The 12,764-nt window shown below is 45.7% G+C and overlaps 1 protein-coding gene across 8 annotated transcripts in view; it reads right to left on the bottom strand.

Annotated features, from left to right (window-relative positions):
• RYR3 (ryanodine receptor 3) overlaps positions 1-12,764 on the bottom strand; it is a 1,008,486-nt gene that overhangs the window by 260,646 nt on the left and 735,076 nt on the right. For all 8 annotated transcript variants that reach the window (XM_077464742.1, XM_077464741.1, XM_077464740.1 and 5 more), the window contains one exon: positions 255-361. In XM_077464742.1, coding sequence (XP_077320868.1) covers positions 255-361 — 107 coding nt within the window. The remainder of the gene's footprint in view (positions 1-254; positions 362-12,764) is intronic.

Here is a 12,764-nt window from a genome sequence, read left to right on the forward strand (position 1 = left end):
TTTGATTATAATGTAAGAGAGTGAATTACATGATTTAACATAGTTTTTGGCAATCAGCCATAGCATACCAGCTGTCACAGTCATGCAATATGCCATTTGTACAACAAAATAATAATCTAGTCTTCTAGACCTAAATATGTAATCAGTCATGCTATAAAACAAAATAAATTGTATGAGATCCAATTAAAATGCATCACCTTTGACTAACACAAGTACTCCCATGGCCCCATCCCCAGTGGTTCATTATGTGTTACCTCCTCTCAGTAAGAGCATTGCGACTGAAGTGTAAAATAATCTGGTGAAGAGGATCTGGCTTTTTCTCTGTCTCTTCCTCTTCTTCTTCATCTTTCTTCTTGGGTTTCTGGAAGGCGGCAACAATAACATATTATCAATATTGATAAATAGCTCACGGTCAGAATCTATATAGTTACCGGTCGGTTTATAAAGTGTTTTGTAGTAAGTTTAAGTTCAATGTTTTGGGATCGTTTCCACAGACTTCAGTTAATTATTGAGCACTAGCTTGTAGCAAACACAAGATCAATATATGCTCTAAATAATTCTATATGTAAAACGAAAGGCATGCAATGTACATTTGAAAGAAAGCTGAAGTCTGTCAGTATTTCACCATTTTGTGAAGAATGCGAGCTCTGCCAAGCTGAATTATTATAGAACTTAAGTGAAATTACACAAATAAATGAAACCAACAAAGAAATGTAATATAGAACAGGTTTTTACTTTAGAAGTTTTTTCCTGTTAGGTATGTGAAATCCATGAACAAGGCAATTAATTATTTGTGCAGCTTAAAAATTAAGGTGGCTGAGTTAATTTGAGAGGATTACTTATGAAAACCAGTGTATAGATAACGATCTAGTAGCAACCAGCTGAGAACTTACTCCCATTTTATAAACTGCCCTGGAAAGTAGATGGAAACTGACTTTAGATGTTATAGCACTTGTTTTTGTTTTTTGTGAACAAGTTTTCATAAATGTCCCATTTAATATTTTCTTCTTCCTGGGTACATGCACCTAAAGGGGTAGTAGCAGTTTCCAGGCCATCAGACATCTTTCTTTAAGCTATCAGTTATTGTGTAATATGCAATATTATTTGAAAATCCTAATATGCTGGTTTTTGCAGAGTAAGCGTTACAATCACTGCAAGCAACTTGTCCAATCATTAAGATGTATGAACATCCATTTTTGCAGTTGTGGTGATTCCAAACAAAGCTAAAAGACACAAGAATACCATACAACAAATTTAATATAGTAATTTACAAATGTGACTTATTCAATTAAAATGTTTTAATACTGTTATTAAGCAATGCTAATTATCAGCAGTATAGTACCTTGTTGAATCAAATATTTATAAAACACTTATTGTTTATAAATTCCACTTTGTTGTTTTAATATTAAGTCATGAAGAGTTTTTAAAAAAAATTTTTTTTTTTTGCTACAGCACACAAGAGTCTAAACCTGTATGGTAGGAGCTCAGGTGATGCTGCCTTGCTGGTACATTTCCACTGGCATAGCCTGAGAGAGGTGCATGATGGGATGGAAAAATGGGGATACTGCTGCTCTGGTGTCTACTTCAGTAAATGCTATGTTGTGTTGCGCCCTTTGTGTTCTGAAGCTTGCAGCAGGTGGCTATCCTCCTATGTACTGAAGCTTGCAGTATGTGGCTATCCTCCTGTGTACTGAAGCTTGCAGCAGGTGGCTATCCTCCTATGTACTGAAGCTTGCAGTATGTGGCTATCCTCCTGTGTACTGAAGCTTGCAGCATGTGGCTATCCTCCGGTGTACTGAAGCTTGCAGCATGTGGCTATCCTTCTGTGTACTGAAGCTTACAACATGTGGCTATCCTCCTGTGTCCAGAAGCTTGCAGCTTGTGGCTATCCTGTGTACTGAAACTTGCAGTGTGTGGCTATCCTCCGGTGTACTGAAGCTTGCAGCATGTGGCTATCCTTCTGTGTACTGAAGCTTGCAACATGTGGCTATCCTCCTGTGTCCAGAAGCTTGCAGCTTGTGGCTATCCTGTGTACTGAAACTTGCAGTATGTGTCTATCCTCCTGTGTACTGAAGCTTGGAGTATGTGACTATCCTCCTGTGTACTGAAGCTTGCAGTATGTGGCTATCCTCCTGTGTACTGAAGCTTGCAGCATGTGGCTATCCTCCGGTGTACTGAAGCTTGCAGTATGTGGCTATCCTCCTGTGTACTGAAGCTTGGAGTATGTGACTAACCTCCTGTGTACTGAAGCTTGCAGTATGTGGCTATCCTCCTGTGTACTGAAGCTTGCAACATGTGGCTATCCTCCGGTGTACTGAAGCTTGCAGCATGTGGCTATCCTCCTGTGTACTGAAGCTTGCAGTATGTGGCTGTCCTCCTGTGTACTGAAGCTTGCGGTATGTGTCTATCCTCCTGTGTACTGAAGCTTGGAGTATGTGGCTATCCTCCTGTGTACTGAAGCTTGCAGTATGTGGCTATCCTCCTGTGTACTGAAGCTTGCAGTATGTGGCTATCCTCCTGTGTACTGAAGCTTGCAGTATGTAGCTATCCTCCTGTGTACTGAAGCTTGCAGTATGTGGCTATCCTTTTGTGGACTGAAGCTTGTGGTATGTGGCTATCCTCCTGTGTACTGAAGCTTGCAGTATGTGGCTATCGTCTTGTGTACTGAAGCTTGCGGTATGTGGCTATCCTCCTGTGTACTGAAGCTTGCAGTATGTGGCTATCCTCCTGTGTACTGAAGCTTGCGGTATGTGGCTATCCTCCTTTTTATTGAAGCTTGCGGTATGTGGCTATCCTCCTTTTTATTGAAGCTTGCAGTATGTGGCTATCCTCCTGGGTAATGAAGCTTGCAGTATGTGGCTATCCTCCTGTGTACTGAAGCTTGCAGTATGTGGCTATCCTCCTGTGTACTGAATCTTGCGGTATGTGGCTATCCTCCTGTGTACTGAAGCTTGCAGTATGTGGCTATCCTCCTGTGTACTGAAGCTTGCAGTATGTGGCTACCCTCCTGTGTACTGAAGCTTGCAGTATGTGGCTACCCTCCTGTGTACTGAAGCTTGCAGTATGTGGCTATTCTGCTGAAAACAAAAGCCTGGATACAAACATAAAATCATTTTAGGGTGGAATTAAAACCAACTTGAATGTTTTCATTTTGTTCTAGCACCATAAAGGACTGGTATTTTTGTGAGCATGCAGGGCATGCAGAGGAGTGCACTGGGGACATTTATGTAGGGAGCAAAAGGGGATGGACAATGATCAGGGCAACCACATGTTATGAGGAGGTGAAAAGTAAAGGGTTGAGTTCTGTATTAAAATGGAAGTTGGCTTCAGCTCTGGGTGTCCTATAACATTTTTCCATTGAAGACAAACCAGGGATAAAGCCAACTGCTTAAAATACATACACAAAACCAGTCATACTGGAAGAGCTGGAAACAGAAATATGAAAACAGAAAGGAAAACAATTTCAGGTCAAGTACTAAAGAAATGAAATAAAAAATAGAAATGGCAGCAGTTATATTAAGTCTGTACACACAATTTGAATGCTATAGAAGTTGCATCTTGCACAGCTTTTAAACATTAGTGTTTGTGAAGAATGTGAGCTGGTGACAGTGGCTCCCTGACCAGCGGGAATGCTAACATGGACTGTTTAAATAGCAGAAAGTGTTTTTTTATATATACTCAAAATACTACATATCTTATTAGAGATATGGTACTATTCATTACTGAGCTACAAAAAGGCAGAGTCTAAACCAGGAATATGCAATTAGCAGACCTCCAGCTGTTGCAAAACTACAAGTCCCATCATGCCTCTGCCTCTGGGTGTCACGCTTGTGGCTCTCAGAGTCTTGCTATGCCTCATGGGACTTCTAGTTTTGCGACAGCTGGAGGTCCGCTAATTGCATATCCCTGGTCTAAACCATGTAGTATTATAGATTAGTAATGGCTCCAATTTCCCTTTTTAAATAAAGAATTGTCTGTGTTACCAAACAACATCCATTCAGATCTACATTTTCTTTCTCTGGTATAAATTTCCAGTTCAAGCTGAATTTGTAACAATATCACTTTCATACCTAAGGTGCAATGGGGTTAAAATATATAGGGGGGGAATTTACTACAGACAAGAATTGTGGAGTTGCTCCAGAGCTTAGTAAATGAGGGGTAACTCTGCTGACTTCCAACATCCAATCATGTGCCAGCAAACATGTCGTTTTGTTTATTTTCCTTGCATGTGATTGAGTTTGCAAACTGAAGCTTCATCTCAGTTACTAAACTCTGGAGCAACTTCATGTGAAGAGTGCAGCTGCACTTGCAAAATGTTCAGTCTTTTTGCCTTTAGTAAATCCAACCTATAGCATTTCCCCAACACAATTGGGCCTCGCCCACCCAGCAAAAATGTTCCATCTGCAGCAAGAATTCAGTGGATTCCTGTGACTAAGTATACAGTTGGATGTTGGCAGCATGACATATGTCAGAGCTACCCGAATGTAATCGCACAGCCAGTGATAACCGTGGCTAGGGACAGATTATCACCCCTGGACACAAGCTGTTGTTTGTTGTGTGATTGAGGTCTTAGTTCTTTGATAGGGATAAACCAAATGTACCTGGGTTTGCTTGGGGCGCAGGTTTCCTGAACACGAAGGAAAATTAAAGTAAGGTATCCAAACCACATTAGAGTCAATAGGAGCTGAATGTTAAAAAATAGTAACTGTTTGTAAACAAATGTCCGGGGATCCCTTTCATCTATATCATAATGGTATACGTCTGATTTAAATGTTAATAGGGGACCCAAACAAAAACAATGGTGTGGGGTTTCCACTAAAACACATTCCAGGGCCTTTATTCTTGATGAGATATCATGTCAAGGGGGACCCCACGCACAAAGAAAAGTGGGTTTCTCCCCAAATTCCATATCAGTCACTTTGGGTCTGCTATGAGTTTTAAGGAAACATACAAAGGTGGTCACAACTAAAAGCTTTTCTGCACTCCAGGCCTCTTTCTGGATCTGGGATCTCCGAGCGCATGATGTCACGCTCGGACGCTTCCACCGGCCGGATCTTGGTAACAGCTGTTCCCGTTGCTCCCTGGCTTCCTGTTCTCCACGGCTGCCTTGGTGCCCGCCACCGAAGCCTGGGTTGGGCACATCTGACCCTCCATCTGGCCTCTGTCCTGTCACAGTGGAGTTTGATGGAGCTATGAGATGTTCACCACCACAGCATTGCTTCACACAGCAAGTTACAATTCTGCTCTTTTCCAAGGTACTGTACAAATAGTGATTTAGTCGCACCAGCCCTTCCATCTATGCAAGGAGAATTTTTTATTGTTGTTCATTATTAATTTTACTACAGTTTTCAATAAACTGCCTTATGATCTGATCACATTGACTCCATCTAAGAATATGTCCACACAGGATGTTTCTGATCAGCACTTTTAGTTGTGGCTACCTTTGTATGTTTGCTTATTGTTTCACACCACTCCTTTTGTGTCCATCCACACAATTTTGTTGAATTGTGTTGTTTATATGAATTCTAAGAGGGAACCCCACAAAAAAAACAAGAAAAATAAAGCATGTGATCCCCCCAAAAATCCACACCAGACCTTTTCTAAACAGCCTGGCATGTGGTCTAGTGGATGTGGCGCTCTGTTGGCAAAGGGACTTATCAGAAATCCGGAAACTCCCTTTCATAATCAAGGGCACCCAGGTACTGCTTCCTCCTATGTGAATGAGTAAGGGGTACATAGAAAACCTACTCATTCACATAAAAATTTGAAAAGTAAATAGACACACCTGTTTGACAATTCCTTGAATTAAAAAAAAAAGTCCCACAATGTACATCCATCTTCAATCATGTCACCCAGCGATGCAAAAGCTTGTCAAACATTATGAGCCATGCTTGTCAAGAGAAAAAAATCCTGCAGACCAATGGATACAACACATCCCATTGCTAAGTTGTGCCAAATGACATCACCTGGGCGCCACTGCTAGAAGTAAACAAATGGGCGAGGTCTCCTGGGTGAATGTCATTGACCAAAAAAAAGCAATGTGGCCACATTTGGTCAGTGATGTCATCATGCTAACCCCATCCCTTCTACATTGGCCCAGGAAGAAACAGAAAAACAGATGTAATGGTTAAAGAATGTGTGGAGTTCTGATTTAAATTGAAAAAAGGGCCTTTTAATTTCACACTGCTGGCTCTCTCATTACGGTTGAAATTATTTTTCATAATCCATTTTTGCTAAAATAAAAAGGTAGGTAAATTCTTTGAGTGAGTTTGTGTGTACATGTGCACTATATTCCAGAGAAGTTTCAATTACTTCTGTTACCATGGCACTGATCATAAGGGAGTGATGCAAGGCCATTAACTTTGGTAGTGCACTAATACAAAAAAACAAACAAAAAAAAAAACACATGCACAAAGGCATTATTCAATGAGATTTTTAAACAATGTCACACACAAATTACGGTTTTATCAGTCTGGCACAGCCAGCTATAGCACATAAAGCTTTAATTTACACTGACTAGCTGTCAAATATATTAATCAATATACACTAAAACCAAGGGAGTTTTGTAACAGTAGCACAGCTCGATATGCCTAAATGAATGTCCAACAATGACAATGACATGCAATTTCATAGCTTTATCAATATATTTATGTGTGGAGCAGGGACAATTTCTCTAAGGAGTCCCTCTCCTAGGACTGATTACTTGGACCCAATACATAGCAATGCATTTCATTTTTTATTTTTTTTATTTTAACTACCTTTTAAGTGTATTTACACTTTTGTAGTCACATTTGAGAACACCCCTCCCCATATGTTTGTTAGATGTTCATCATGTATTATACCTAAAATAGTTTTAAAATATATATATTTCATACCTTTCTAAGCAAATAAACAAATGGATTCAGTCAGCGCAAAACTACAATATAAATCCTAACCTAAGCATCTGAACACTCAAGGCCAATGTATTAATGAATATAGAATACAGCTACACTATTTTGTATTCTTTCTAAGCAAATGTATACCTACTTTTCAAGGCGACTTGAAGGGACTTCTACAGAACTTCAACGCGACTTTAAGCGACTTACAACACAACTTCAAGTCACCCCCAGGCAAGGCGACTTTGCCTGTGGCCAATCACAGAATAATCAGCTCTCTGGGAGGGAGGGGTTTGTCTCCCTCCCAGACCGCGATATTGTGTCAATCGCCGAGATTGGCATTTATTGCGAGATTGACACCATGCGAGCCCCGACGCGGGAGCCATCGCCGAGCTGGCTGGCTCATCAGCAAAGGAAAAAGACATTGAGGCTGGGTTCACACTGGTGTGGGGATCCGACTTGGATCCCCGCCAATACCAGGCACTGTGTTTGGTATGAATACTGAGGAGGAACTCCATGCCAAATTTTAAATAAAAAAACCCAAAATCCATAGCAGACCCTTATCCGAGCACGCAGCCTGGCCGTTCAGCGAATGCCCCCCTGAACTGTACCAGGCCGCATGCCCTCAACATAGGGGGTGGGTGCTTTGGGAAGGGGGGGCACCCTGCAGCCCCCCACTCCAAAGCACCTTGTCCCCATGTTGACCCGGTGACCCCGCTCCTTATGACGTCACAGTCCCAGCATGCCCTGGAACTGTGACTTCATAAGGGGTGGGGTCACCGGTTGACATCACTCGGTGACCACGCCCCATGCCTATATAAGTCATTACGCATCTCGCACACAGCATTACAGCGGGAGAGAGCATCGTGTCAACATCAGCAGAGAAGAGGGAAGAAGACGACGGAAAAGACCGGGCCAATGCAAGCAAATGCTAGCAAAAGAGCGTCAAAAAAGCAGAAGATAGAGGAGGAGCTAGGGAGAAGAACCAGAGACCGGGAGAGGAGGCTGGAGAGAGCGGAGGAGTCGGAAGAGACCCGCAAATTTGGAAGAGACCCCCAAATTCGGAAGAAATCCCCGGAGCTGCCTAATAAATTACTTTAAAAACCTGTCTAGTGTGTTTATTGACACTTTTTTTTCCCCTAGGTGAATGGGTAGGGGTACGATGTACCCCATACTCATTCACATAAGGTGGGGGGCTGGGATCTGGGGGCCCCCTTATTAAAGGGGTCTCCTGGATTTCGATAAGCCCCCCGCCCGCAGACCCCGACAACCAACGGCCAGGGTTGTCGGGAAGGGGCCCTTATCCTCATTAATATGGGGACAGGGTGCTTTGGGGTGGGGGGCCATAGGGCGCCCCCCTTTCCCAAAGCACCCACCCCCCATGTTGAGGGCGTCCCCACCCCCTTTGCTGACCGTCCGGGCTTCGTGCTCGGATAAGGGTCTGATATGGATTTTGGGGGTACCCCCACACCGTTTTTTCAGTGTATGGGGGTTCCCCTTAAAATCGATACCAGACCTAAGGGCCTGGGATGCCCCTGGATGGGAACCCATGCTTTTTTTTATTAGAGAGGTGACATTGTTGCTTCTTTCTCATGCTAGCTGCAGTACGAAAATGTGTTTTTCCTACTGCAGCCAGTGCAAGATGTACAGTACCCTGTCGCAGAGAACCAGCATGATGGGATCGAGCTGGAAACACATTCTTGCGGGCAGGTACTGTAATTTAGTTTCCTGTAAAGTCGCTTCAATATAGATGGAGATCTGACTTGGAGGTGCCTTCCAGTGAATTCTATGGGTACAACTCGCCTAGAAGTCACCTTGAAGTAGTACGGAGCAACTTCAGTAGTGTACATTAAGATGGCTCTCATTGACTATAATGGAATTTCTGATGTCAAGTGACTTGGGGAGACATGAGGTCTGACAAGTCGGATCCTAAGTCACGGTAGTGTGAACCGAGCCTAAGGCCGCGTACACACGGGCGGACTGTTCGCCCAACCTTGTCCGCTGAACAGTGTTTGGGCGGACAGTCCGCTCGTGTGTGGGCTTTCAGCGGACAGTTTCAGCGGACAGTTTGACGGACAAAGTCTTTCGGAAATTCCGAAAAACTGTCCGCTGAAACTGTGCTTGAGCGAACAGTCCGCCCGTGTGTAGGCTACTTTCGAAATGAGCAAACTGTTCCCGCTCGGAGGAAAGTCCGCTCATTTTGAGCGCGTGTGAAGGTAGGCGGGGCCCGCGACGGAGACGTCGCGGGCTCCGCCGCCTGGAATGGGCTTAAAGGGGAACCCCAACGCCGAAAAAAATCGGCGTGGGGGTTCCCCCAAAAGTCCACAACAGACCCTTGTCCGAGCACGCTACCCGGCCGGCCAGGAAAGGGGGGCGAGCGAGCGCGCCCCCCCTCCTGAGCCGTACCAGGCCGCGTGCCCTCAACATGGGGGGGTGCCTTGGGGAAGGGGGGGCCGCGCGGCCCCCCCACTCCAAAGCACCTTGTCCCCATGTTGATGAGGACAAGGGCCTCTTCCCGACAACCCTGGCCGTTGGTTGGCGGGGTCTGCGGGCGGGGGGCTTATCGGAATCCGGGAGCCCCCTTTAAGAAGGGGGCCCCCGGATACCGGCCCCCCACCCTATGTGAATGAGTATGGGGTACAATGTACCCCTACCCATTCACCTGTGAAATAAAGTACAAAAAAAAACACAACACAGGGAAAAAATATTTTATTGCACAGCTCCGGGGGTCTTCCGTCTTCGGGGGTCTTCTCGCCGGACTCCTCCGCTATCTTCGTGTAGCTCTTTTGCTAGCGGAGGAGTCCGGCTTTCTTCCTCCCCGCCGCCGGCCTCTTCTCCCGACTTCGGGGGTCTTGTCCCCCTCTTCGGTTCTTCTGCCGGGCCACCGCGCCTTCTTGTAGCTCTTTTGCAGGCGGTGGCCCGGTCTTCTGTCGCCGCTGTCGCTGTCGCCGTCGCCGCCTTCCGTTCTTCTTCTTCTTCTTCTTGTTCTTCTTCTTCTTCCCCAGGAGATGTTGACACGTCGCTCTCTCCGGCCGGAATGCCAGAGCCGCGCTGTGCGGTCACTTATATAGTGACAATGGGGCGGTGTCACATGGTATATGTCACATGGGTTGGTCACATGGTGACCCCGCCCCTTACGATGTCATAGTCCCCATGTGACATCAACCCATGTGACCAACCCATGTGACATATACCATGTGACACCGCCCCATTGTCACTATATAAGTGACCGCACAGCGCGGCTCTGGCATTCCGGCCGGAGAGAGCGATGTGTCAACATCTCCTGGGGAAGAAGAAGAAGAACAAGAAGAAGAAGAAGAAGAACGGAAGGCGGCGACGGCGACAGCGACAGCGGCGACAGAAGACCGGGCCACCGCCTGTAAAAGAGCTACAAGAAGGCGCGGTGGCCCGGCAGAAGAACCGAAGGCGGCGACAGAAGAACGGAAGGCAGCGGCGACAGAAGACCGGGACACCGCCTGCAAAAGAGCTACAAGAAGGCGCGGTGGCCCGGCAGAAGAACCGAAGAGGGGGACAAGACCCCCGAAGTCGGGAGAAGAGGCCGGCGGCGGGGAGGAAGAAAGCCGGACTCCTCCGCTAGCAAAAGAGCTACACGAAGATAGCGGAGGAGTCCGGCGAGAAGACCCCCGAAGACGGAAGACCCCCGGAGCTGTGCAATAAAATATTTTTTCCCTGTGTTGTGTTTTTTTTTGTACTTTATTTCACAGGTGAATGGGTAGGGGTACATTGTACCCCATACTCATTCACATAGGGTGGGGGGCCGGTATCCGGGGGCCCCCTTCTTAAAGGGGGCTCCCGGATTCCGATAAGCCCCCCGCCCGCAGACCCCGACAACCAACGGCCAGGGTTGTCGGGAAGAGGCCCTTGTCCTCATCAACATGGGGACAAGGTGCTTTGGGGTGGGGGGGCCGCACGGCCCCCCCTTCCCCAAGGCACCCCCCCATGTTGAGGGCACGCGGCCTGGTACGGCTCAGGAGGGGGGGCGCGCTCGCTCGCCCCCCTTTCCTGGCCGGCCGGGTAGCGTGCTCGGACAAGGGTCTGTTGTGGACTTTTGGGGGACCCCACGCCAATTTTTTTCGGCGTTGGGGTTCCCCTTTAAGTCCATTCCAGGCGGCGGAGCCCGCGACGTCTCCTTCGCGGGCCCCGCCTACCTGTACACGCGCTCGAAATGGGCGGATTTGCCTCCGCCTTACGTGGGCGAGTCCGTTCATTTCAAAAGTTGAGTGAACTGTTTGGCAAACAGTTCGCTGAAACAGTCCGCTCAAAAAAGTGCCGTGTGTGGCCATGTCCGTCCATGCTAATTTTGAGCGGACTGTTTGCCGAAACTGTTTGACGAACAAAGTTGAGCGAACAGTCCGCCCGTGTGTACGCGGCCTAAGACTTTATGGGCAGCTTCCATTGCTTTGCAAAGATGGCAACGTGAAAATGAGCAACAGCAGTAGGGCCAATTTTTTTATAGTGCATTATCACTACACATTGCAGAACCCAAGCCCTGAGATCTTTAACCCTTTGTTAGAGCAGACCCTGTTGAAATCTAGCTTACAGATGATGATGAGAAACACTGAGCACAGTAAAGATGGCATTAAACCCAAAACCAAGAATGTAATATATTGCAGTTTGCCAATTATTAGATGTGGTGGTTGCATTTTTTTAGGCGTTTTCACCTGGTGATCTGGCCAGTAACACACCTCCTGTATTAGAGTGTCCCCACTTTGGTTAAAGAGCACAGAGTCACCTTTAGACGGCAACATCATCAGTCTGGGGGGGTGTTAGATGTACTAGCAGATTTAAATACACTAACAAATTGAAGCCAAGCTCCAGTTCACACTGCAGTTACAGTTAAGTTTAAGTTATCATCAGTCTGGGGGGTGAGGCGTCTTAGATGTACTCGCAGATTTAAATACACTAAAAAAGTGAAGCCAAGCTCCCGTTCACACGGCTGTCAAGTCAAGTTAAGTTTTCAGCAACAGTTTTTTTTCTTTTGAGATAAAGGTTTTACATGAAAAAAAGCTGATCATGTTAAGCACCTCTGTCAGATGTAAACGGTTTGCCTCGACACTGTAAGTGATACATTTACAGGTGAGCTTGTTCTGTTGAAAGACAAGAGACTTACTGACCAGTTCTCCAGGCAAAAATAAAAGAAAGAAAGCCATAAAAAAAAAAGAAAAAAAAAAAATGAATGCAGCCATCACATCTAAGAATCAGTAAGCTGCTAAGAATTTTTGCTCTTGGGCTTATTACTGCTTTAATTATATTAAACATTACTATCTAACCCCCTCCTTAACATGCCACAACAAGGGAGAGCTAGGTAGGGTTTTAAGCAAGTGAAAAGCACCTAAAACAATGTGCAGCAAATTTTAATTCTTTTTTTTCTAAGTTAGGCGGTAGGTGTTATCCCAATTTATCTGTGAAAGTAGTAGTTCACTTTAAGCGACTTAAAACACCTGCAGAGCAAAGTAACAGGTTTCCTTTAATCCCTTTTCACACTGGGACATTTTTCGGGTGATTTTGGGCTAAAAATAGTGCCTATAACATGCCTGAAAAACGCCTTCCCTGCCGCCCCAGTGTGAGAGCCCGAGTGCTTTCACACTGTGGCGGCGCGCTTGCAGGATGTTAGAAAAAGTCCTGGAAGCAGCATCTTTGGGGCAGTGAAGGAGCGGTGTATACAACGCTCCTCCACCGCCCCTCCTCATTGAAATGAATGGACAGCGCTGACAAAGCGCATGCAAAGCTTTTCGGGTGCTATTTACCCTTTATATGGTCACTAGCGGGGGTTAAAAGTGCCCTGCTAGTGTTCGTATAGCATTGCTAAAATGAAAGTAACGCAGCCGATTGTCAATGTGAAAAGAGGTCTAAGGACACTTTCACACT

Source organism: Lithobates pipiens, unplaced genomic scaffold, assembly GCF_037356315.1.
Source record: "Lithobates pipiens isolate NorthernLeopardFrog02 unplaced genomic scaffold, aLitPip1_a1.2 Scaffold_30, whole genome shotgun sequence".
NCBI lineage: Eukaryota > Metazoa > Chordata > Amphibia > Anura > Ranidae > Lithobates > Lithobates pipiens.